This window comes from Pseudorca crassidens, chromosome 15, assembly GCF_039906515.1.
Source record: "Pseudorca crassidens isolate mPseCra1 chromosome 15, mPseCra1.hap1, whole genome shotgun sequence".
Taxonomy (NCBI): Eukaryota; Metazoa; Chordata; class Mammalia; order Artiodactyla; family Delphinidae; genus Pseudorca; species Pseudorca crassidens.
Window position 1 is genome coordinate 53,170,115 of NC_090310.1, and position 26,948 is coordinate 53,197,062.

At 39.5% G+C, this 26,948-nt stretch overlaps 1 protein-coding gene across 2 annotated transcripts in view; it reads left to right on the plus strand.

Annotated features, from left to right (window-relative positions):
- Window positions 1–4,288: 4,288 nt before the first annotated feature.
- HAO1 (hydroxyacid oxidase 1) overlaps window positions 4,289–26,948 on the plus strand; it is a 68,974-nt gene continuing 46,314 nt past the window's right edge. For both annotated transcript variants that reach the window (XM_067705161.1, XM_067705162.1), the window contains exons 1-2: window positions 4,289–4,440; window positions 11,408–11,559. In XM_067705161.1, coding sequence (XP_067561262.1) covers window positions 4,304–4,440; window positions 11,408–11,559 — 289 coding nt within the window. In that variant the 5' untranslated portion in view covers window positions 4,289–4,303. The remainder of the gene's footprint in view (window positions 4,441–11,407; window positions 11,560–26,948) is intronic.

Sequence of the window (26,948 nt, forward strand, 5' to 3'; positions counted from 1 at the left end):
AAGGTGGATACTCAAAAAGATGTTAACCAGTGTAGTGGAGAAGCACAAGAAAACTCTTTGCACATCATCTCCATCTTCAGACCACTGCCAGGGACTGTTGCAAAGTCCTGCCTTTTTGCACAGAATGAAAGAGGGAAACTTTCCAGAAGCTTGCAACAGTCGTGCATGCTTTCATTGCAGCTCAAAGCCAGGACCTCAAAGGGCAACACATTTAGTGGATGAACCAGAAAAAAAAAAATTCACCTGGCTAGAGGCAACTTGCCCATTTAGAACTCGACTCTAATTAGAAAGAGAGGGATAAAAGAGGAACAAAAGTAAGAGAATGAGGGGGATGAAGAAGAGGAAAGGGAAGAAAAAGAAGAAAAAGAAGAGAAAGAAAATGAAGTTAAAGATGAAGTCAAAGAGAAGGAATGGGAGAGGGAGAAAGAAAAGGAGGAAAGAAGGAAGAGAAAGAAAATGGAAAATGGGAACTATCTAAACACTTGCCCTCAATCAGGCAGCTTTGAGACTGACATTGGCATTTTGTGTGTGGGAAAAATGTCAAGAACTTAGTAAAAATGTACCTTATATATGTATAACCACAAAAGATGTATCCAAAGTATATAAAGAAATTCTACCTGGCAACAATAAATCTAATATAAAAATTCACCAAAGACATGAGCAAGCATTTCACAAGTTGGGAAACATAAAAAGCCAATAAACAAACATAAAAGGATTATCAAATTCATTAATAATCAGGAAAATGCAAAGTAAAACTGTAGGCAGATAGGGTAGGAGGGTCCCCAGAGGAAAAGACCACATTTGGCTTCTCTTTTTCTGGCATAAAAGAAGCCATTTTGGCCTGAGCCATTTTAGTGATCTAAGCATGGCTGCAGTGCTTGCCCTTGAAAAGGTCTCGGTAATTAATGATCTCAAGGGAACAAAGGAATGCAGGAACAGAGAAAAGACAGTCAAACAATAGTGCAGTGATAAAGCAGAGTCCTAGTTCCTCCTCAAGGGATATATGTAATAATGTATCTTTGAATTCTGTAGGAACTAAGCCCCCCTCCCCCCAGGTGAAGGATGGAATGATTAAGTTGACCCTCCTAACTTCAATCAACTAAAACTTGGACTCTGTCGACCTTTGCCCTAATTCTATGCTGAATTCTCTGCTCCAGCTCCTTCATGAATATACATTTACCCTTTGCTTAAAACTTCCCCAATTTTTGGGAGATTGGGATTGACATATATACACCAATATGTATAAAATGGATAACTAAGAAGAACCTGCTGTATAAAAAAATAAAATAAAATTCCAAAAAAAAACTTCCCCAATTTTGCTGTTAGGGGAGACACTGCTTTGGGAAAGACCCCCTTACTTTCCACAAGTAATAATAAATCTTCCCTTACTTTCTGCAAGTAATAATAAATCCTTCCTTCTCCAGATCGTTGGCTTGATTTTGTCTATTGTCTCAACACCCACCAAAAGGCAAACCCAGTTTCCGGCTAACAAACTCACAATGAAATATTTTTTATCCTTATAAGAGGCATTATTCTGCTGAACATTTTATTGGGATGTTAAGAAGGGTTGACATGAATAAAGAAAGTCCAGTGTAAAAAAAAATAAAAAAGCAAAAAACCCCTCTATCTTTTAGCTCAAATCCAGCAGCAGAGGCCATCTCCTGGCCATTTACCATCCTGATTCCCAAACTGGGTGGTTGGCAGCGATGGACAAGTGCAACCTTTAGCAGCTTGAACAAGCTTCTCACTTCACAGAGGCCTAGAGCGGAGTTTTACAGAATGTATTGTCTCTGAAAAAATGTGAGATATTTAAACAATGTAATTATCACAAATTAACAGAAGCAGTTCTAAACTCCACCCACTTCTTTTAGTTCTCTCCACCAAGAGATTCATGAAACGATTTGGGGACTATATTTAGTTTATCTGCAAAGATGGTTTGTACACCAAATCAGCTGCCGCTGCAATAGTACAGATGAGAGTGGAATTTTTTCTTTTTCTTTTAATTCGAGCTTCTTAAAATAAATCCTCCTTTACTCTCAATCGAGCCAGAGCAGTGGTTCTCAAACCATACTGTACATCAGAGTCACCTGGAAAGCTTGTTACAGCACAAAAGGCTGTCGAGTTTCTGATTCAGCAGGACAGGGGTGGGGCCTGAGAACTTGCATTTCTAACAAAAGTTTCCAGGTGAGGCTGACATCGCTGGTCTAGGGCCACCCTTTGGGAACCACTGGCCCTTATCTCCTTTAGTTTCTCAAGCACTTGACCTGTTTAAGGTTCATTCTAGAATGATAAATTGCCTCTGCATCAAAATTACTTTAATTGCAAGGTGTTAAAAGTTTTAATATGTCGAAGTTGCAAATAAATGAATATGTAAATAAAAGGTCTTGCTTTAATATGCAACTTTTGAATCAGTTCTCGCAGCAGGTAAGATCTCAGATCAATTTTCATAATGATTTTGTTAACTGTGCGATGGAGTTATTTCTTTTAGAACTCCCCTAACATATTAACAGAATTTCACATTCCAATAGTATTTTTAGGGTCAATTTAGTTATCACTACACTGAAGCAAAAAGTAAGCATTTGTGAACTTTAGGAATAAACCTATCTATAATTCAATGTTAATCCTAACAGCTCTTTGATTAAATTAAAGGGTAGGGGAGTGAGATTGTTAGGGGAGTGAGATTGTAAGGGAAGGCAGCCAACACAGGGTGGCTTAGCAACCTACTAACACTTGCGGGCAACTGAAGCCTGCACTGTAGAACACACACCTACGAGTTAACCCCCAGAGGAGTGAGGGATTTGGTATTTATATACCAGTTCCACTAAGCCCTCGGTGGAGGATTATTCCAGGCGCATTGATTCCATAACACTTTAGCATGCCATGTGGATGGAAAAGCAGGCTCCAAATTTAAAAGAGCATTCTCAGAGAGGTGTAGGCAGTTGGAATTCAGCTGCTGGACAGCACGTGAGCAGTTTTAAGTGGGGGCTCCCAGCTTGAAAACCAGGTCTAACTGATGTCACAGCCATTGCTTTCTGAGTCATTTCTTACTAATATGAATCTGCCCCAGGTGTTCGTTCCATGACTGAGTGAAATTTGGATTGAGATCACATGATCTTTTGGACTGGCACTTGCTTGCATCCTCTCCAGAGCAAGAAAAAGTTCTAAGAATTAACTGTAAATTTGGCCTTAATGTTCCTTGTTAAAGCCAAATGTTTATAATCGGCTGAGTTTCATATTGTGTAGACACCCTGCATTTACTGGATGTGTAAGGGAACCACGGACTGAAACCTCCTGCTTTGGCCAGGCATGATGATAAATGGCTTGCATGAGTTGTCTCAACAGGAGGTCCTGATAAGGAACACAGTGCTGTTGCCGAACACTAACCAGGAGAATTCGAGAGGGGCCAAAAAGAAGGAGGAGACTCCAGCCCATAATATGTTCTGCCACACTCCCAGAAACCTTGCACTGGAATCTATCTTGGCTGAGAGGTGCGAGCCAAGAAGGCAAGAGGAGAGTTAAGAAGGATGCTGAGTCAGACCAAATATGGGTACAAGCAAGATGACTGGCCAGAGACTATCTGGAAAGCTAATGAGATTATCATCATCATAAAACGAGACTGAGAGTCACGTGGCAGAGCAGTCCTCCTGGGTTCCCTTACCCTGCTGCTTTCCCCCTGGGCGCCCTTTCTCAATAAAGTCTTTTGCTTTGTCAGTACGTGTGTCTCCTCAGACAATTCATTTCCAAGTGTTAGACAAGGGTCTACTCTCGGGCCCTGGAAGGGGTCCCCCTTCCAGTAACACATGCCCCATTCATTTCATAAGCTCTTTTTCATATATGTGCATGATGCTAACATGGAATGAAAATGAATGGGCAGCCTATTCCAGTACCAGTTAGGCAGCAAAGGCACATGCCCCGGGGAAGAAGCAGCCTTAGGCAGAACTGAGCTAAGAGCGGCTTTAGGCAAGTACTTCTCTAGGTTTTTAATTTTTACTCATTCTTCTGCCTTTTTTTGTTTGTTTGTTTTTTCTTCTGCCTTTTTAATGTGACAAACACCTAATCCCCTCCTGTTTCCTCCCCAACCCAACTTCTTCTGGCTTAGGTGTACTACCTCTTCTTTGGCAGACAGCTGCAAATAAAATTTCAAAGTCTAAGCATATGTTTGCTCTCTTAATGTACACAACAGAAAACTAAATCTGAACTTTGGAAAAAGTCTATTAATAATTGACAAATAACAGAATTGTCAGGATGTAGAAAGCAACACAGGGAAAAAAAAGAAAAATATCCCAGGGTTCGCAACAGGAAAATGTTCACCCGGCTTGTTTGCATCAGTGATTATGAACAACATGCAAAATCCATACTTCCAAAGTCTATATATGACTATTATAAATCTGGGGCAAATGATCAGGAAACCTTGGCTGATAATATTGCAGCATTTTCCAGGTAAGAATTTTTTAAAATCATATTTAAAAATTACACAGAGATAAATAAATATAGGAGATAGACAATAAAAAAAAATTACACAGAGACATTCTATCAAAACAAGATCTTTCAGCTTTAATGTTGATGGTGTGGAATTATTTGTCTAGATATTATGCTTAGTAGAGAGGCGAAATTCATAGGGCTGTGAGAAATGTTGGGCTTTAAACTTGTTTGAACATATTCCAAGCCTGGGAATCTTGAAAAAAGCTAACCCTAACTTTCCTCACTTGGAATTATGTGGATACATACATTTTTATACATTTAACTGTGTATAAAAATGGTGACAAATTCTGATGACTCCATTTTCTTTTTCTCTGAGTATGACAGTGATGGTCTATTTTATGGTGTAGGAAACTATTAATATTAAACATAAGATAGCCATCTTATCTGGTCAAACCAGATCGGATGGTTGCCTCAGATGTTCCCATCCTGCTGGCTTTCCACTATCATTCATTTTGATTACCATTGTCTAAATTTTCACCTTAGATTCCAGTTTGTCCATATAGCATTACTCTTTCAACTTTGCTGTTCCATCTCTCCTTCAAAGTGCTTCATCTCTCTTCCCAAATTAGTTTTCCCTTGACTTTCATATTTCAAAGCCCAAGATGGTAGATATCATGGTTTATGTTTTCTGTTTGTAATAAAAACAAGAAACAAAATAACTTTAAAGGAGGAAAACCCCTTTTTCTCTCAGCAATTAGGAAATGGTTTATTTGCTGGAGCAGGGGAGGCGAGCCCTCCATATACTATAGTCTTTGGGGCTCATTCATCTTATATAATAGCTTTTAGTGAAGCCAGCAAATGTCGTGGGCACTCATGGAGGATGAAAAATTAAAGAAAACAGGCAAAAAGTATCCAGGGGAAAGAATCTGCCTGCCTTCCTCATTTCTTCTTTAGCCTAGAGCAAAATCACTCAAAATCATTTTTCTATGTGTAAGTTAGGAGAAATGAAATCATTCTAACCAAGGTGGTTCCTGGCAAGCAGCACCGATTCATCTGCAAATCCATGCAGGAGCCTGAGAGTGGGGTGAAAGGGGGTGGGGGGCTTCCCAAAACTCCTTCAAGCCTTGGCTTTGTCTCAGATCTTTTCTGGGACGCTGGGAGAGCTATGGGAAGGGAAAAGCTGGCAAAGAGTGGAGCGGCTTAAAATTCTGCATGATTTTTTCCAACTGTTATGTAATATTTTGGGGTCCCTTCAACATTTTCTGCTCTTGGAAGATGCCCCTTCTTGGGCCCATCTCAACTCATCACCAGGTGATGTGGTTTGCCTATTAGTAGTCTCCTGAAAGCAACACTTGAACACAAATAGGTAACTTTGTTTTTTTTTGTTTTTTTGCGGTACACGGGCCTCTCACTGTTGTGGCCTCTCCCATTGTGGAGCACAGGCTCTGGACGCGCAGGCCCAGTGGCCATGGCTCACACGCCCAGCCGCTGCGCGGCATGTGGGACCTTCCCGGACCTGGGCATGAACCAGTGTCCCCTGCATCGGCAGGCGGACTCTCAACCACTGTGCCACCAGGGAAGCCCACAAATAGGTAATTTTAACCAAGGAAATTTCAGGGCCTTGACAGGATGATGGAGTTGGTGTCCCTCAGCATTCCTTGGGGCACAATGCTCAGGTGACCACCTACTCCACTTATACACAGCCTTCCTCACCCCTTACCACCCTTCACCCCATGCTAGTTGATTAATTACCTCACACATTAAGACTCTCAATGGGCTCAATTCAGTATTACATGCTGAGGATAGAGCAGTAAGCCAGATGAAGAAAATTCTTGTCCACAGGAGCTTACATTCCAGTGGATGCACATTGACCTTGGGCCTCCATAGTGCTGGTGGGTTGAATTGATGCAAACTGGACCCAAAACAATTGGCCCACTGGAGGTCTTTAAGAGGAAGCAAAGGGGTGTAGCAAAGCAGACAGAACACCTCTTCAACCCTAGAAATTCTAGAAACCCGGTGAGACACAGAAGACTGTGGTGACTTCCAAGATGTGGACTGGAAAAGTACCTCACAACTTCTGTGAATTACCTGGTTCTGCAGTGAGTATTCTCAGCTTACTCAGCCTAAGTACTGAGTAATTTAGGGTCAAGACACAGATAATGAGAATGAGGTTTCAATGCCACCTTTTCCACGAACCTTGATCATTCAATTTTGTTCAGCTTTAAAGAAGGGAAAAATGTATTAATCAACTTTCTCTGGAGGAGAGAGGATTATTATCAACCACCTGAGGAGTTTTTATTGCAGCACACATTGCCTATCTAACATCCCAGCTCCTCCTTTGCTGTGTAACTTGCTGGGTGGCCTTTCAGTCCTCACCCTGTGTCATCAAGCTGATCAGGTGGAACTAAAAATAGATGTTCTGCAGAGGTGGTGGTGGCTTTGGCTTGATGGGATGAAGGCAATCAGTCGGAAACGTCTCATTTGATTCAAATGAAGATGGCAAAATAAACAAACTCCAGATAACCCCTTGTGACACAATGACAGAGTATTTTAAAGACAGTTATGACATTTATACCCCTCCCCATGCCACAAGTGTAGCAAATGGTCATTCACAATGACACCTTTTATCTCTGTACCAGCCCTGACAACCACGATTTGGAGTTCTGGGGACACAGGCCACTTATGTGACCAAATGGTTGCTTGGAGGTATTTCTGGCTAAGACTTGGGGCTCTAATCCTACTGTGTCCACTCCCCACATAAAAAAGGACAAATAAAGTCAAATAGATAGAACCACCCAGAAGAAGAGTTTCCTATCGCAATTATAACAGGAACAGAGAAAAATGTCAGCTTGCTAGGTTTCATGGGGCCCGACCTGATTGGAGTTAATTTTCAAAAGAACAGTACTTTGTTTCTCTTACACATTAACTCAGGGTATCTTTCTAAACCGTGATCTGCACATATTTTGCGGCTTCTTGTGAAATTATCACTGATGGAATATAATTCTCTGATTTGGGTATTTAGAAGTCCTGTAATATTAGAAAAGGAAGCTCTCCTCGTCCCTCGCAGATCACTTAGCGACCCGGAAAATTGTGTGGTTTTCTTTCAAATAACAGATGGTAAAAGTGAAATCATTCCCTCTCTTTAATATTTGAGAAGCAATCTACACTTACCAGTGGCACTGGCAGTGTTCTTCTCATAGGTGTAAACGTCACAGGATCATTCAGCTCATTTGCACAACAGGTAAGTAAGCTGCTTTTTCTCCTGCATTATGAAAAGCAGCTAATTGTCTCTTGTTTTTTGAAGACACACACACACACACACACACACACACACACACACACACATACCATTTCAGGAGATTCACAGGCCTTCTGAAACTTAACTACACACGGAGCCTTTCCAAAAATGGCTTGACTATTTAAATATGTTTACCATACTGTGTTTTCTTCAGACTTAAATTCCTGCCCTCCTTCTTCCTTTACCAGGGTGCCTCAGAGGTTGATAATAATTCAGTTAAATAATCTTAAAGATCTCTCGATATTACAAATGAATGGTAAAAAGTATGGTTACAAATACTGTGGTGTATTTTATATACATATATACACACATTCTGTAGGTTTATACATATATTTCATGTGTTTTTAATGCTTAGAATAACTAATTTCGAGAAATTAAGATGCAATATGATCATCTTACTGGACTTATTAATTCAGTGTGTTGAGTTGGTGGGATTCAATAACAGCACAGGACTTCAAAGCTGGGTGATGAGCAGGTGTCTTCTTTCATCACTGTACCTCCTCTTGAGGACTGTGTGTATCACCTGATTTATGATAAATTAAAATCAAGGTCCTTGTTGGATGTGAAAATGTTGCAGGAAGGGGGACCCCTTCCAGGGCCCGAGAGTGGGCTCTTGTCTAACACTTGGAAAAGAATTGTCTGAGGAGACAATCATGCTAACAAAGCAAGAGACTTTATTGGGAAGGGGCGCCCGGACGGAGAGCAGCAGGGTAAAGGAAACCAGGAGGACTTTTCTGCCACGTGGCTCGCAGTCTTGGGTTTTACGGTGATGGAATTAGTTTCCGCGTTGTCTCTGGCCAATCATTCTGACTCAGGGTCCTTCCTGGTGGCGCACGCATCACTCAGCGAAGATGGATTCCAGTGAGGAGGATTCTGTGAAGTTGGTAGGACAGATCACTGGAGTCTCCTCTCCTTTCGACTTTTCCTGAATTCTTCCGGTTGATGGTGGCTTGTTAGTTTCGCGTTCCTTACCAGGACCTCCTGTTTAATAAAACTCATGCAAGTGTTTACTATTGGGCCTGGCCAGGGCAGGCTGTTTCAGTCAGTGGTTTCCCTAACAAAATGGATCCCAACTTTTTTCCCACTTATTTTAACTCAGGAAACCTATGAAAGAGGTTTATTATTCAATTGGCTCGATTATTTTGTCAATCTTCATAACTTTTTCCAAAGTGGAGGTCCTATAAGAGCAGAGTCCAAGGTTATAGTCAGCTACTGTTTTATGTAAGACTGTGGGAAAAAAATCTCTTAAATTGGGGGATGGGATTGGGTGGGGCTTGGAGAGCTATTGGAATTACCTGACAAGGTTAGTTGTAATCGCTCTTTGGAAGATTTCAAAATATGGAGGACTTTCTAGAGAACATACATTTCCCACTCCATTGATCTCATCTAATTTGGCCTAGGAATTGCATTTTGTGCATTGGTTGACGGGTGTCTGTAATGCCATCCTCAAGGCAGGAAATAACGTGTGTGGGAAGCAAGAACAGTTATTTAAGTGACTGCGCCACCTAGTGGACAAGCCTAAAGCTACTGCCTGGAGATGGAAGTAGCTTGCCTTAAAAGGGGGAACCTTGCCTTAAAAAGGGGAACTGGATATTTGAAAATGTTCTTTCTGCCACACACACACACACACACACACACACACGGCTGATGCCCCGCAGCTCTGTGTGTATGCTTCATAAAAGCTTTCATTGTTTCCTCAGCTCTATGTAAATATTAATGCCTTCCAAGGCCAGCGTGCCAACGGCTGCTATTAAATCTTTTTCTCTCATTCTAATAATACACTTAGAGATGATTGGTAGTAAAAAACTCTCTTCAAGGCTTCTGCCTCTCCCCCATCAGAATGGAGATCAAAGAATTACGCTGTGAGGGTCAGTCGAGAAGAACAGACTTCCAGCAGCAGAGCATGTGGTGTGACAGAAAATCATGACAATTATGATGTTCAAAGGAATTGCAGAGAAATCACAGTTAAACTTCTTTATTATGCTTGCAAGGGCTGGATGTTTTTACTTTATTATGTGAGGAAGGGTTATATTACAGACCCTTAGCTATTCCTCAAGGCAACACGAAGACAGAACTTCTTCTGCTACAGGAAGTAGGCTTCAGTTAAGACTTGGGAGGTTTGATTTATTTTGGTGACTCCCTTACTAAATCACACTTCACTGTATTGATAAAAAATCTTGATCTATCTAGAAGCAGAGTTAAATCTAGGTCCTGAAAGGTAAGTGCTAGTTAGGTACGTATGTGTGTGTACTCACATGTTTATTGCCTTAGTGCTCATTAGGAATGGGGCTGTATTTTTTTCAGTTTTAATCAGTTACTAATGAGGAGAAAATAATCCTGAACAAATAAGAGATACAAATTTTGCTGAGAGAAAAGAGAACTAGTTTTCCTGTAAAATTTACTAGTTTGATTCTTGGTTTGTTAGTAACTTTCATTGCTACACAAAAGTATTACAGAAAAAGTAACTTAAGGTAATGTTCAGGGGTCAAAAATTCAAGCCAAAAACTCGTCTTTGCCAAATAACATTGTTCATGAAAATGCTCAATTAAACTAAAATAAAAACTTCCCTTATCATCATATTTCAATGGATACTGAATTCAGATCAAGGATTCTGAAGAAACCACATCAAATTTTAAAAGTAGTTCCCTGAAGCTACTGTCTGTAAGAAAAAATACTGCTGAAGTAGACATAGGATATCTTCTTAAACTCTAATCTAACCTCCATGCCATTCTATACCATCTTGAAAATGGCTTGGAAGAAGTGAAATGAAAGCTATATTCACACAAAAACCTTTAAGTGAATGTTTATAGTGGCATTATTTATAATCACCCCAAGTTGAAAGATTCCGAATGTCTCTTATCTTGAGAATGGATAAACAAACTGTGCTACCTTCTTACAGTGGAATACTAGTCATCAACCAAAGAGAACAATTATTGATGCATGCAGCAATATGGGTGAATCTCAGAAGCATTAGGCTAAGTGAAAGAAGCCAGATTCAAAAGTCTACATACTAGAGCTGACCTTTGAAAGTGGGTTTGAACTGAGCAGGTGCACATATACAGAGATTTTTTTCACTGAATCGGTGCTACACGATCCATCTTTGCTTGAATCCGTGAATGTGAAACTGGAGATCGGGAGGGTCCGACTGTAAAGTTTTTTCACTGTGCAAAGGGCTGACCCCCTCCACCCACCCCGCCCCCCGCCTTGTTCAAGGGTCGACTATATATGATTCCATTTGTATGATATTCTTGCAAAGTAAAACTATAGGGACAAAAAAAGAAAAAGATCAGTGGTTGTTAGGGGATTGGATGGGGGAGAGTTCCACTACAAAAGGAAATGGGGCAAATATTCAGGATGACTGAACTGTTCTAGATCTTGATTGTCTGGTTACACAACTTCATGCGTTTCTCAAAGGGCAAAAAACCATACACTCAAATGGTTTAATTCTATAAAATGTCAGTTATACCTACTAAGAATAATGGCTTGAGAAGTTTATTATTCATCTTATTGTTAACTCTCCATCTTAACAACTATTAAGATTTACCGCATTTCCTTGAGCTTTGTAAAGGACTTTGCTTACTGGGAAAAATAGAAGAATGTTTTCTCTTTCTAACTCAAATGTAATGTCAAAGCTTTGGTTATGCTTTTGAAATTCTAAAAACTTTTTTTCTTTTTCAAACATTCTAGGTGGAAACTTTATCCACGAATGCTCCGGAACGTTGCTGAAATAGACCTGTCGACTTCTGTTTTAGGGCAGAGAGTCAGCATGCCAATCTGCGTTGGGGCTACTGCCATGCAGCGCATGGCTCACGTGGATGGGGAGCTTGCAACTGTGCGAGGTAGGAACAAGGTTCTCACTCAAAGGGACAGAAATGGGCTAATATTTAGTGACTCCCTTCTCTGTATGCATCAAGCAAACACTTCCCTGGATGTCTTTATACTCACAAAAGTTAAGCTCATTGACTGGCATCAAAATGCTGTTCTTGCATGTCCTGCTCTTCTACCTTCTAGCTGTACTACTCTAGCAAGATACTCAGTTTTATCAGCTGTAAAATGGAGATAAAAATAGTACCTACCTCCTTGGGTTACTGTGAGGATTAACTGAGTTCACATATATAAAGTATCTAAAACAGTGCCTGGCACAGAGTAGTGGCTCAATGACTTTTAGTCGTATTATGAGTATCAATATCAATATCTCAAAATATCGAGGTCTGAGAAATGGACTCACCCGTGGTCACACAGCTAGGCAGTACAGAGATGGGCTCAACTTCATGGCTACCTAATTTCAAAGCCCTTGCTGCTTCCCCCAAACCACATGATTCTCACCATCAAAGAGCAAATGCAGTGGCTTGGTTGTGTTTTCTGCCATGGTTTTGGACCATGATTCATTTACTGATAGGTTATATTCCCAGTAGAGCATTTCCAACTGCCTTAGGAGGGAATGATGAGAAATTCAAATATGATATGCAGAAATTCCTAATTAGGGCTAATTTATTAACTTCCCAGTCCCCTAGCAACTATGAATGTTTGAAAGGATATGTGCAGTGATAAATCTCCCCACATTCTGCTTCAGAAACACATATAAAAGTTGGTAATGAAGTCTATCTGATTTTTTTTTTTTTTTTTTTTTTTTTTTTTTTGATGCTGAGCAAGGCAGGAAATTCAGGACCAAAGAGCAGGAACTAAATGCTATTTTAAAACATTTTCATTTTAAGAATTAAGGATCTTGTGGATTCGCTTCCCTCCTTGAAATGTCTTTCACAAAATACTGCCTGGACTGTCAGCATGACACAGTGAGGTTGTGCTAGAGAGACTTAGGTTAGAGTCTGGAGTCGCTTTAATTCTAGGACCACACACAGATAAGTGTGGCCACAGCCATTTGTCTACAGTAATCCTGAAATATTGAGAAGGAGAGGGAAAAAAGGGAAATGTATCGGTCTATTTAAAGTTAGGATAAGAGAGGACTTTCCAAGAATGCTATAGATAGCAACCAGTGAAACAAAAGCAAACAAATCAGCACACACACAAAAATGGAAATTTCCACACTCTCAAATATCTATAAAAGTTTAAAACAAATGACCAACTAAAATGAATTGAAAAATGAGACTGCAAAGAGTTAATGTCCTTCCTGTGTAAAGAGCTCTTTTATTTGAATAATAAAATAACATATAACCCAAAAATGGAGTAAAAGATGCAATTGAAAAAAGGCAGATAAGACATTCACAAATGGAGGCATAACAATAACAAATAAATGTATGAAAAGCATTCAATTTTTATCCCATCCATAATTATCAAATATAAAATTATAATTTTATTTTCTGAATATCAGATTATTATTTTAAGATTACATAGGGTGATTAGGTTATACGCATGTTGAAAATGTGCATTTTCAAATACTGGTAGGAAGAGTGAAAAATAGAATAATCTTTTTAGAAAATAATTTGACACTATGTATCAAAGCTTAGAAAATATGAATTCCAAGTGATGTTATGAATTCTCTTCTAGGAATGCCAAGGAAATAATTATGATTTTGAGGAATGACATCTTTGCAGGGATTTTCATGCCTGTTATTTTTAATAAGAAAAAAGTCAGGAAAACACTCGAATGTCCCATATTTGGAGATTGGTTGCAAAAAATAGGATGCATAAATATGGGCTAAACACTTAAAAATCATATTATAGAAAGAGTTGAGTGGCATGGAAATATGTTACAATATAATAATTTTTAAAAAGCAGTTACAAACAATAATAAGGTCATATAATATATTTATTTTTGAAGACCAAGAACGTAGACCACACTTTACAAATTTTTATTTATGAGTGATGGGACTATTCCTGACTCTATAGTCTTCTTATTTTGGTCCATGTGTATACAGTTTTCTTTGAATTATTTTGCAAGAAGAGACCAATAAAAGCTAAATTTAAAAGAAGAGAGAAAACTGGAGAAGGAACCATGGAGTGGAAGCGAACGAAAGGAAGTGAAGAAGGCAATAAGCAAAGCTCACTTGGTAAAATGCCCTGGAGCCTGTAAAGTATTTTTACATATATCATTTTATTTGCTATTTGACAGGTGTCACTGTCCCCATTTTATGGGCAAAGAGCTAGTTCCATAGAAAGCAGGTTTTCATAGTTAGTAATTGATAGGACTTACTCTCCAAATCACCTCTGATGGCTCCTTACTTTTGCTGGGGGTGGGGTGGAAAGAAAAATGAGAAGAAAGCTTACTTAGAAACTATAATTTGACAGCCTAGGCAGTACTGTTTTATCTAACATTATTTCCTTCTAGCATTAACCATGAAACATTATTAAATGCCTATTGGAGTCTTATCCCTTTAGATTTATTTATTTATAAAATGATTACCATGTTCCAGGCACTTTTCTAAGCACATTACAAGTATTAAAACATCACATCCGGGCTTCCCTGGTGGCGCAGTGGTTGAGGGTCCGCCTGCCGATGCAGGGGACACGGGTTCGTGCCCCAGTCCGGGAAGATCCCACATGCCGGGGAGCGGCTGGGCCTGTGAGCCATGGCTGCTGAGCCTGCGTGTCCGGAGCCTGTGCTCTGCAACGGGAGAGGCCACAGAAGTGAGAGGCCCACGTAACCCCCCCAAAAAACAAAAACAAAACATCACATCCCCTGAACAGTCCGAAGAAGTAGGTACTATTATTAAGCCCATTTTATATAGGAGAAACAGAGGCACACGGCAGATGCCCAGGGTCACACAGTTCATAAATGATAGAGATGGGATTCAGACCTAGGCAGTCTGGCTCCAGAGTCTGGGCTCTTAACCACCTTGTGCTGCTTTTAATTTCCAGAAAATCCCATAAGTATCATGAAGGGAAGCCCATGTATCTGTAAATCACATTCCCTAAAAGTAATTAATTTGTCACTTAAGGTGCACGCAGAGCAGACCCCGCCGGGGGAGTGCAGGAGACTGAAATACTTGATAGACATTAGCATAAGGTAGAACAGGCAGAACAAAGAGGACGTGGTGACACTGAGGACGCAGAGGAACTGGCAATGAAAGGTTATACACACCAGGTTGGAGAAGCCAAGATCCTGAACACATTCCTGTCAGGGCAGTGACATGACTGTTTATATTCCAGATTTGTGGTAGAATCATCCCTCAAGGATTTCAACATTCTTAAGGTTTTCTTCGACCTTCCAATTACTGTCTATGGATTGATGGTCTTTTTAATATTAAGATTAATCCCCCAAACAGGTGCTGATCCGCTCATAACAAAGAGTATTCCTTGGCTGATACATTTTGATGGTAGGTTACTTGGAAGGAAAGAATGTGTGCCTGGAACAGATGCTATTGGTGCCCAGGATATATTCCCTTATTACTTCGCATTTTTATCAGAACCTGCAGCTTTTTGCCTAACATTTTCTCTGGCAGCAGGAGCTGATGAATGGGGGTGGTGGTTGGAAGTGGGTGAGTGGAAGGGCATCCCTCTGGCTGGTGGATAAATACCTCAGCTCTCTTTGATCAGGATAACTGAAGCATCTTCTAATCCCATCACCCAGGGTTTCCCTAATAAGACTGAGCCCCAGTTGCCTTCAGAAATTACCTGCCCATTAGCACACCCTTCACTGGCTGCCTCCCATCCCTCTTTCACTTTCCTACTCCGTCAGCTCACCTTGCCATCATTCCCAAATACAAGACTCAGGCTCATAGCATTGTCTCATTGTCAGTTTCTGGAAGAATGCAAACCAAGACAATGACTAACTGAGTATTTGTACAGCCACAGGCAAATTTAAGGAAGAGTGGAGGAACGTACGTATTTGGTAGACACTGCTTTCTTTTCTCAAAACTCAGAAAATCAACATGGAATTATGCTGCTGATATTTGATTTACTCTATCATTTCCAAATATGGAAACTCTCTCAAGCTAGCCTGATCCTTGGGGAAACTGTGAGATCTATGCATGGATGTTGCTGTGGAGGATTTTTTTCCCCACCCTCCTAATTATCTGGCCCCTAATCAAGTTTTCTTTTTTCCAGGGTCTTTGTCCTTAGCTAGAAGGAGAAACTGGGGCCAAGTTCAGAGGGTAGGGGTTAGTTAGAAGCCATCTCTGGAGAAAGTGTTCCTGTTAGCCTGGTCAGTAAGAGTAGGTGAAATAAAATCCCCAGGGAATGGTCTGGCCTGAATAATTAGAATGAGCATCTAGAAAGTTCTGGAAGTTGCTGTGGTACCATGGTCTTGCCTTCGCAGCTGGTTCTCCAGACTTCTTCACAGAGACTTGCTTCAGGGGTCATTTGGTCTTTCTCCTCACCACTGTAGGACATGTCCGCATTTTGAACTAAGCCCAAGAGCAGAGCTTTCTTCTTTACATGACTGTGTGGTTGTAGAGTGACCAATGGAGCTACTCTTTCTTCATTTTCTAAATGGCAACGAGTATAGGGTTGCCAAATAAAATACAGGGAACTAGTTATAGTTGTATTTCAGATAAAAACCAAATCATTTGTAACTGGTATCCTATGTTTATTTGCTACAGCCGGCAACCCTAGTTAAATGAGAGATCTTACCTCTAGAGGCTCTTGTGAGGGTCACATGAGATAAATACTAGGAAAAGCTTCCCAAAATGGGGCTCAATTTTTATTTGCCCCTGAGATTCCAAGTCCCTAAAATATTTCTCTCCCATACATTAAAAACTCACTTTCAGAAAAGTATACTCCATTTATAATATCTTAGTGGGAGTAAAAAATTGCTCTTTTTACTTTGTTAAAGATGTTTTTGTTTTAAGCTTTATGCAGGAACCTCAAAAAATGACTTTAAGGGCCAGGCTGGTAATGTAAATATCCAAGGAGGGATGAAGTTAAGAAAACAATAATGCAAGCTTAGTGGTGGGGAGGGTACCAAACCTAGATTGCAGGTTCCATCGAAGGAGGGCAGCCACATCTTGGCACTAGCTAACTGATGCCCCATGGGAGTGAGGATGTGGGGTGGTTGCCAAATCTTCAAAAATTTAAGAGAAGCCAGAAATCTTGATTTTAATGTGCAATGTCCTGGTTTTTAAATGTTGGCAAATAAATCAAAATTCTTTAAAACACTGTTTGGAGCAACAATGTGTGGGCCAAGGCAAATACTTTTGTGGGCTACAACTGTCCGCTGGGCTGTCCAGCTGGGGCATCTGATTTATGTGGAAATTCACCACTAACTAGTTTCACTCTCTAGGATTATGTTTCCTCACTGATAAAGTGAGCTGCTTACATGTGATCAGTGGTTCACTTCTGGTGTCGCAAGGAGGCTGGAGTTGTTTCCAATGATCTCAAGGAAGTTAAGTGTGTCACTGAGCACACAGCTACTTGTGTTGCTTGTTGGGACTGAAAAGAACAGTGCTTTAAAGAAAAAGTTCTGCTGCTAAGACAAAAACAAAAAAGAATACTCAAAAACATAAAACTCCCAACAGGAGTAGATGATCTTTACAATTTTTTTCAGCATACAAATAACTGGTTTTGTGCCCATTTAAGATGACATCAAATACAAAAAAAGAGACCAAAGTCAAGACCTGCCCCTCCTGACATTGCTGAAATCCCCCCTCTCTCCTTTACTTTCCACTCTATGCCAGCCCTGGAGGATATAGACTGTGGAGTGAGCATCTGCCTACATTGGATTTTCATTTCTCAAAACTGCATTCTTGGGATAGAAGAGAACGATCAGATAATTACTGATCTCTAGATCTTGCTGAAAACAAATAGGTGTTTAATAAATGCTTACATAAATTTTAAAAGTGATACTTCAAAGTCTTGTGGAAAATGATGATAACGACCATTTATTTAGCAATTAATGTGTGCCAGGCAATTTGAATTTATTAACTCATCTATCCCTGACCACTGTCTTAAAATGTGTGAGCCCCAAGCCCTGAGGATCTTTCTCTGACTCCTGTGCATGTGGAAACTGAGGCTTGGAGAGATTAAATACCTTGCTCAAGGTTATTAATCACTTACACAATGCTGTCTATAATACACTGGTCAGTTGCTGATATTTCCAAATGTCATTAACTGCAGCAAGACCCCTAAGGCAAGCTGTATGCTATAGTCTTGTAATATTTACTATAAGTGTTTTATGTTTTTACAGTTTTATCCTTTTAATTTTGAGAGTATGGAATAAGCCACAGAATATGAAACTTATTAGGAAATAAGAGCCTTGTGCAAAATTCAGGAGCATAAATAAAGGGGCTTGAATTTTAAACAAATGAAAATTAAAACTCTTTTAAGATGGAAGGAAAATAACCAGAAAACACTCAGTGGAGAGCAGTTTGCTATGCATTGTTTTATGAATAAGAGATTTATTGCAGTGGATGATTTAGTCAACATTTTAATAATTGACCATTATTATAATATTTAAGCAGTCAGATAAATGCCTCTACTTATAATGGCATATCGTTTGAAACTCTACTAGATTGGTTTTTGATTTTTTAAGTTTTATCCTTCACATAAGCCTCAGGGATGAATACAGAATCATTTCTCCAAAATATTTAAAATATTGAAGAAAATAGCAATAATAAACATAAATGCTAGTAGCACATAAGGGAGGTGGTCTCATTAGGTTAAATTTCCATCTTGCAAAATAAGTAGAACATTTCTGATTTCTCAAAGAACCAATTAACAAAATGCTTACTATAGCATTGAGGCTTTTAGGACATTATGGTGAAAATCTCTCTGGTTTTATGCACAGTAGCTGTAATAAAATTTTATTTTGTACTCCATGGAGGTATGCATTAGCTCTTTTGCTCCATTTAATCATGGGAAATCAAAAAGAAAGAGAAAAAAGGAGATTAAATATTTACTTATCCTTTTGCTTCTGACTTGTTATGTGGACAAATGCCACATGAGGGAGTGCTGGGACCTCAAATAGAGAAAAATTAAAACCCACTTAATGCATTCCAGGAATGCTCGGCATATTAGTAAATTCTTATTAAACTGTCAAAAAAGAAAAAAAAAGATTTAAAAAAGAAATTCCTGCCCCTGGATGCAATTAGAGGCTACCACACAGAATTTGATGGGTCATAAAACCATTAAGTCTAAACACTTTCTTTTTGAGCCTAAAAGACCAGAACATTCCAAAGTGAAGTTTTGGGACTCAGCTATGACTTGGCCACCTATTAAGGTGCAGGTGGAACAGATTGCAGAGTAACACAAAGACCCCAAAGAACTGAATTAGGGTGTAGGTGAGAGCTTTAGCTGTTGAATTTTCTGGATTTTCCGAGATTAAGTGATCAGCCTTAACACTGAGTGAAAGACCATTCGGCAGGAAAAATTGTCATTTCCTTTACTCCAGACCCAAACGATGTATTTTTGAAAGCTTTATTGATATATTTATGTGTTGTACTAGGTGATCAAGTAGATATACATTTCAGCATACCTACAAGGAAAATATCACCATTATTCTTAATTTTATCTAAATCCAGGAAAAGCACCAGATTTGCTTTAAATGAAATTTTACTCTTTCTGAGGTGAGTGCCTTTTATGCACCAGGTGCTTGGACTTTTCATCCCTATTATTAATCCTCGCAATAGATCTGTGAGGTCATTATTATTTATCATTCTCCTCAGCTGACAGTGGAGGAGAAGGACACCTTTGACCAATGTCTAGTGTTGGTGAGTGGTTAAGATGAGGTTGTTGATCTGTTTCACTCTAGAGTTTAACCCAGTTATTTGTCTTCATCCATTATTTTATCACTTTTACAGAGAAGAAACAAAAGTAGGGAGGAATAAAGGAGAAAGGATAGTTCACTAAAACTTTGTCCAAATTACATTAGTTAAACATTTGGAAGGGGATATCTCTTTGCATCATTGTAGTAAAAAAAATCAATTCATACCTTTTCTTGCTTTTATTTTCAAACTCTTTTATCTCAGTTTTGTGTTCTGGACCTTCTTTTTCGATAATCAAAAGTCAGTAGGGGCTTCCCTGGTGGCGCAGTGGTTGAGTCCGCCTGCCGATTGCAGGGGACACGGGTTCGTGCCCCGGTCTGGGAGGATCCCACATGCTGCGGAGTGGCTGGGCCCGTTAGCCATGGCCGCTGAGCCTGCGCGTCCGGAACCTGTGCCCCACGACGGGAGAGGCCACAACAGTGAGAGGCCCGCGTACCGCAAAAAGAAAAAAAAAAGTCAGTGGACATGCTCTTTCTGTACATACACTCACACATGTTACATCTACATACACATGCATATATATTAATGATTATGGACATCTTATATATGCATATATATAAATGTATAATTCATATATAAAATTTTTCAAAAAGTGATAGATTCAGTGTTGAAATCACTTTGCAATGAGACAAACTTCATTAATCCAAAACAGCTATTAAAAAATTAGACTCCAGCTATCTTAAAGACCAACATCAAATGAAATAATTTCTAGTATTTTGCACCAGAATTTCAGCTATTGATCAGCTTTCTCAAGAGCATGAGAGTGCTTCTTCTCAAATTATTAGTGTGCCTGATGACCTTAAAGATGTGACAGTGAGAAGTCAGAGGCTGACATATATATTCCAATACTGAGGTTGTTAAATTGAGAGAGGTTGATTGAAGTCACCACGTGCAACCCTGATACTCCTTGAAACCATCATTAAAAGGCATCTCACTGTGGTGTCATCTCCATGCCATCAGCCAGTTATGACAGGACCTGACGACTGAATAAAATGACAGAATAATAACCTGGGAGTCGGTATAGTAAAGCTAATGTTTTTGTCTATTGCAGAATTCTGCCCCAGAGATAAAGTAGGAGCAAGGAAGGGAGGGCTAAGATGTCATTGGACTAACTGTTCCTTGAAAATATTTCCATACAATGAAAAAGAGTTCTTGAGGTGTAGTGACATTATGACTGCTCAAGGTTACTGTTCCAAATTCAGACGATGAACCATCATGAAAACACTGGTTTCTTGGCCTTTTGGGGCAGTATTTAAATCAGTTAAATTTTCTAAATCGTACATGAATATTTGTTTGACCACTTCTAAGTATTTCACTTATGATTATAGTAGAAGTTTTGTTCTTCCCTTAGATGACTGACTTCAGAACATTCTTCTTCTGGGTAATCTCAATGATAACTTTAGACATTAAGACAATAACGTTAATTGTGTCTTTAACAAACCTGTGTAATAATAGTTCCTGTGCAAAGAAAGGCTGACCCACTCACTGGCTGGTAGGGTAAACTGGTAGGATGAGAACACTTCAGTGTGTCAGACCCTGAGTTTAGAACCACACAACTGCTTGGTACTTTGTCATTGCATATTTTCCCCATTACATAATGACTTCCTGTGCAGAGGACAAAATGCGTTTTCTCAGCAAAATTTTCAGCACAGCTGTTTTGATGACTAAGTTTTGCAGGAGCTTTTTAATCAAATGTACCTAAAAAAATCTCCTTTGGGCCCTTTCATCATATTATCCCCTTTCCTTTAAATACATAATTTTGGAAGCTTAACTCACTTTTCCCATATAGGAAAGTTATTTTCAAGGAAATAATTTGTACCCAAAGTAGCACATTGCTTAGTTGCTCTGCTCTAATCTGGATATATGACTTATCCCACATGAATTAATGTTCCAAATATCAGACATTGACTCCCATTGATAACTAATAGTTTACATTTTCTCTGTTGTTGTTTTTCTTTTTTTTTTTTTTGTGGTAGTGAATAAACATCGTTCTCAAATGTATTATAATTCTCTCCCTTGTCAAGCCTAGCATGATGAACTTTAGTTTTATTTGATGATTCAGCAGCTTATTTATATATGTAAGGTTGTTGGTGCTGACATTAAACATTTGGAAGCTATTTTATATTGGTAAATTGTGCCTTCTTAACTTTGAGAAACATCTTCTTCTTTTTCCTCTTCTTCTGTCATTTTATTTTTATTCTGTTGCTTAATTTTGCCTTGAATTTGAAATCTAGGAAGCTAGGAAAATCTTGGATAAGCAAGGTTATAAAGTATGTCTGATAATGGTTAAGTGTGCTGAGAGGTTGTTACTGTAATGCAATTTAGTTCCTTGACTTTAAATCTAGCAAAAGATGAATGCATAAGAAAATGTTGCAAAGGTACCTGCGCCCCTCTCCAGAGGGACAACAATGGAGAAGAAAGATTCAGCAGTATGTGGCTGGCAACTGACAAGACAGGAGCCAGCTGCTACCCCCCCACCCCCCCCCACCCCCGTAACACCACTGGTCAGTTTCTCCCTCCTGTTTCCTATAAGGTCCTGTCATTACTCAGGCCATCAGATATATCCAATTAACTTGCATGAGTCCTTGTGAAAGAAGATATCTACTTCATTCTTCTTAAAGTATAGTCCATGAAACAAGCATCAGCATCACTCGGGAGCTTGTTAGAAATATAGAATCTAAGTCCTATCCCAGACCTATTGAGTCAGAATCTGAATTTTATCAACATCCCCATGTGATTCCTGTGCATGTCGAATCTTGAGAAGCACTGGACAAAGACTTGGAATGAAAGTTTCTGGTGGTTCCCAGCCAAAGGCATAACTTAAATCCTCAAAGATGAAACAGTTTTGGGTGTAGCATGAATATCATTTCCATCCGAAGATCCTCTAAGACCTTCTGAGAGCCAGTTGATTTCGTGATGACTGCCTGCAATGAGCAGGAACTGCGAAGCAGACTCTAAGATACACAAGAGAGACGTGTACAAAGCAGTTTTCAATTAAAGAATTGGGACAGGCAGACTTAGCATCCCTAAAATTTAAGGCCACGATAGGTTTCCTGTCTTCTCTACTTCACATCCAGATTACCTGGATTAGAAATAAATGTTGTCATTAGGCTTGATGTAAAATGAAACCTTGGCAAAATTTAGAAGTACAATTGCATTCCGTAGCCACAGGGAGGATTTTGCCAGCTTGTGCTGCTTTGCAAAGCTATTTACCTGTTCTAGCCCAGCCAAATCGCTAAACATCGGAGTTTAGCATTTGCATCAACCCCAGGGGTGGCTGAATTCATATCTAATATGAAGTGATGTAAACCTTGGTAGTTGATTACAGGTTTCATAGTGTAGGAAACTGAGTTATTTCTATTGAATGGTGGTCTGGGGAGGAAGAATTAACTTGATCTTATGTCAGATTATTGCAAACCCTGAAGCATTTCCCCAGCCTAGGGCATGTGATTTAATTCTAATAAGAAACTTCATTTGGATAGGTCTGAGGATAACTTTTATTCTGTTAAACACATTGCACCAACATTTTCCACTAGCCCATAGCCCACTTTGGGGTTGGGGGAGGGGTTATAGCTGATAATAAACAATGATGCTAATCTCATTATTTCCATATCATTATATTTGCAGTTGTATTGCAAATAAAAGAGGAGAGAAACCAAAAAGTGTAGGGAGAATTTGAAACCATTGCTTCTAGGTATTACTGCTAGATGGCTGGACTTAGCAAAAGCTGGCAGCCGCATAGATTTACCACACAGTTCTCTCCATGAAAGTCTGTAGGCAAATAAAGGGTAGGCATGAGGAGTGGGGAAATGCATGTTTTTGTTACACCTCTTAGATTATTTGCTTTTGTTTTGTCCCTGACTTTCCAAAAAGATGTACACCCTCGTAATGTATTAATGGAAATGATCAGCCCTAGCCCAGAATTCCTTGGCCTGGAGAAATTTCCTCTCTCTCTTAAGTGCTTTCTTGCTTCAGGTAGTGAGAATTTGCCCATATATTTGCAAGGATAAATGAGTGTCTTACGCATCAAAACCATTGCAGAGGAAAGCTGTGTGTTGAGAAGATTGTGAATAATGAGGAGAAATCCAGGTCCTCGGCAAAATTCGGAAAATTTAAAAAGCTATCTAGAACTTCTTTTCCCAAATAGTATTAGACATTCTCTCACTTAACCCTTTACAATTGTTTAGCTTTAGAGTTTACCAGAAAACATCCACAAACATTGTCTCAGTGGACCATCTGACAACACTATGAAGTGGGCAGGGCAGCAGCTGTGGTTAGACAAACTTTGCAGATGAAATGTGCCTCAGTTGGCAAAGCTGGGACTGTAGCCCAGGCCTTCTGACTCTCAATCCATTGGATCTTGTCTTTCTGAGAGATAGATGTTATCATGTAGGTCATTTACAGGGTTTTATCTTTGATGTTTCAAGGTCCAAAACCTTACTAGTGTCTCATTTAGTGGTGTGTGTGTGTGTGTGTGTGAGTGATATGCATTTTTTAATAGCAATGGCATAATGTATTCCTATTGCCTCTAAATAAAGAAGAAAAAGAAATGTCAAATATAAACAAAGTCTGAATATATCTAGAGCATTTAAAGTTTAGGTGTCTATCCTTGAAGATATATCTTAGGGATGATGAAACAAAGAGCTTGTGGAAGTAAGGAAATAGTCATATGGGATCAATGTTTACTTAATGGTGTAGCCTCCTGGGTACGTTGTTTCTAGGATACCCTCACTATTATGAAAGCCAAGATTTTTAGACTTGGATAAATACTGGGGATCCTCATCATGGGCAAGAGCCAGGCCTTGCCTTTACAATAATATCACCTCAGAGATGATCTCCATTTTGCCAGGTGTTGGGAAAAGGCGACATGCTTTGGAGTTTTCTGTTGCTGCACCACATTTTGGGAATGGAGGTCTATGAAAGTTGACCCCTGCCCTTTGTAAAATGAAATCTGACAGTTGCTACTTTTGAGAGCAGGTGAGAGTTTCTTTGTGGAAAATGAATAGGGAGAGAAAATGGACTTCAACCATTTTGAGCTTTTGACGCTAGACTAGGATAACTCGAATTAGAATTTCTCAACAAAATCTGACTATGCTAGGTGGTTTACAAAATTCAAAAGCTTATAATTTTTGCCCCCCAAAGAATAATATGAGCTGGAAGGACACATGTTTATCTCTGAGGCCAAGGTGATATTTGAAATATTTAACAACCTGTAGAGCAAAGACTTTGACCAATTGCAAGAGATGCTCAGATGTTTTTCTCTAGTGCTCTAATGGTGGTGGATGTACCCAGCTCTGCCACACACCAGCCTTTAAATTGCTGTATTGTGTGGGTGTGTGGAGTTTGGGGAATCCAGAGACTCCTTAGTGAGAGAAAAGAGAGATGTCACATTGAAGGGACTCAGGAAGAGGGGTCATTTACTTTGGAGCCATGGTTATTTACAAACAGGAATGGAAGTATTTCAATATTTCAAAAAGCTGAATTGTCATGCTGGTATGTACCAACGGAATCTTAGATCTGTCCTTAGTGGAGGTAGGAAAATTTTTGACTGTCTCTGTGAGTGGTCCTTGCAAATCCCAGGCTCCCTTATCTCCTTCTAACATAAAACTGCGTTGAAAACAGTGGATGTAATTCATCAATGTTTTTTCTTTTTTTAAACATGTTTAATGGAGTATAGTTGCTTTACAATGTTGTATTAGTTTCTGCTGTATAACAAAGTGAATCAGCTATATGTATACATATATCCCCATATCCCCTCCCTCTTGCGTCTACCTCCCACCCTCCCTATCCCACCCCTCTAGGTGGTCACAAAGCACCGAGCTGATGTCTCTGTGCTATGCAGCTTCTTCCCACTAGCTATCTGTTTTACATTTGGTAGTGTATATATGTCCATGTCACTCTCTCACTCGTCCCAGCTTACCTTTGCCCCTCCCTGTGTCCTCAAGTCCATTCTCTACGTCTGCATCTTTATTCCTATCCTGCCCCTACGTTCTTCAGAACCTTTATTTTTTTAGATTCCATATATATGTGTTAGCATATGGTATTTGTTTTTCTGACTTCACTGTCTATGACAGACTCTAGGTCCATCTACCTCACTACAAATAACTCAATTTCATTTCTTTTTATGGCTGAGTAATATTCCATTGTATATATGTGCCACATCTTCTTTAATCATTCATCTGTTGATGGACACTTAGGTTGCTTCCATGTCCTGGTTATTGTAAATAGTGCTGCAATGAACATTGGGATACATGACTCTTTGAATTATGGTTTTCTCAGGGTATATGCCCCGTAGTGGGATTGCTGGGTCATATAGTAGTTCTATTTTTAGGTTTTTAAGGAACCTCCATACTGTTCTCCATAGTGGCTGTATCAATTTACATTCCCACCAACAGTGCAAGAGGGTTCCCTTTTCTCCACACCCTCTCCAGCATTTATTGTTTCTAGATTTTTTGATGATGGACATTCTGACCAGTGTTAGGTAATACCGCATTGTAGTTTTGATTTGCATTTCTCTAATGATTAGTGATGTTGAACATCCTTTCATGTGTTTGTTGGCAAACTGTATATCTTCTTTGGAGAAATGTCTATTTAGGTCTTCTGCCCATTTTTGGATTGGGTTGTTTGTTTTTTTGATATTGAGCTGCATGAGCTGCTTATAAATTTTGGAGATTAATCCTTTGTCAGTTGCTACATTTGCAAATATTTTCTCCCATTCTGAGGGCTGTCTTGTTTATGGTTTCCTTTCCTGTGCAAAAGCTTTTAAGTTTCATTAGGTCCCTTTTGTTTATTTTTGTTTTTATTTCTATTTCTCTTGGAGGTGGGTCAAAAAGGATCTAGCTGTGATTTATGTCATAGAGTGTTCTGCCTGTGTTTTCCTCTAAGAGTTTTACAGTGTCTGACCTTACATTTAGGTCTTTAATCCATTTTGAGTTTATTTTTGTGTATGGTGTTAGGAAGTGTTCTAATTTCATTCTTTTACATGTAGCTGTCCAGTTTTCCCAGCACCACTTACTGAAGAGGCTGTCTTTTCTCCATTGTATAGTCTTGCCTCCTTTGTCAAAGATAAGGTAACCATATGTGAATGGGTTTATCTCTGAGCTTTCTTTTATTTTTCGGTATGCAGGCCTCTCACTGTTGTGGCCTCTCCCGTTGCGGAGCACAGGATCCAGACGTGCAGGCTCAGCGGCCATGGCTCTCAGGCCCAGCCTCTCTGTGGCATGTGGGATCTTCCCGGACTGGGGCACGAACCTGCGTCCCCTGCATCGGCAGGTGGACTCTCAACAACTGCACCACCAGGGAAGCCCTATCTCTGAGCTTTCTATCCTGTTCCATTGACCTATATTTCTGTTTTTGTGCCAGTACCATAATGTCTTGATTACTGTAGCTTTGTAGTATAGTCTGAAGTCAAGGGAGCCTGATTCCTCCCCTCTGTTTTTCTTTCTCAGGATTGCTTTGGCTATTCAGAGTAATGTTTTTCTTTATCACAGCAAATAATCACAAGCTAATGGGGATCATAGCACATTGGTAATATATGTTCCAAGAAACATGGAGCTGTCTCAGTTTTGCTCC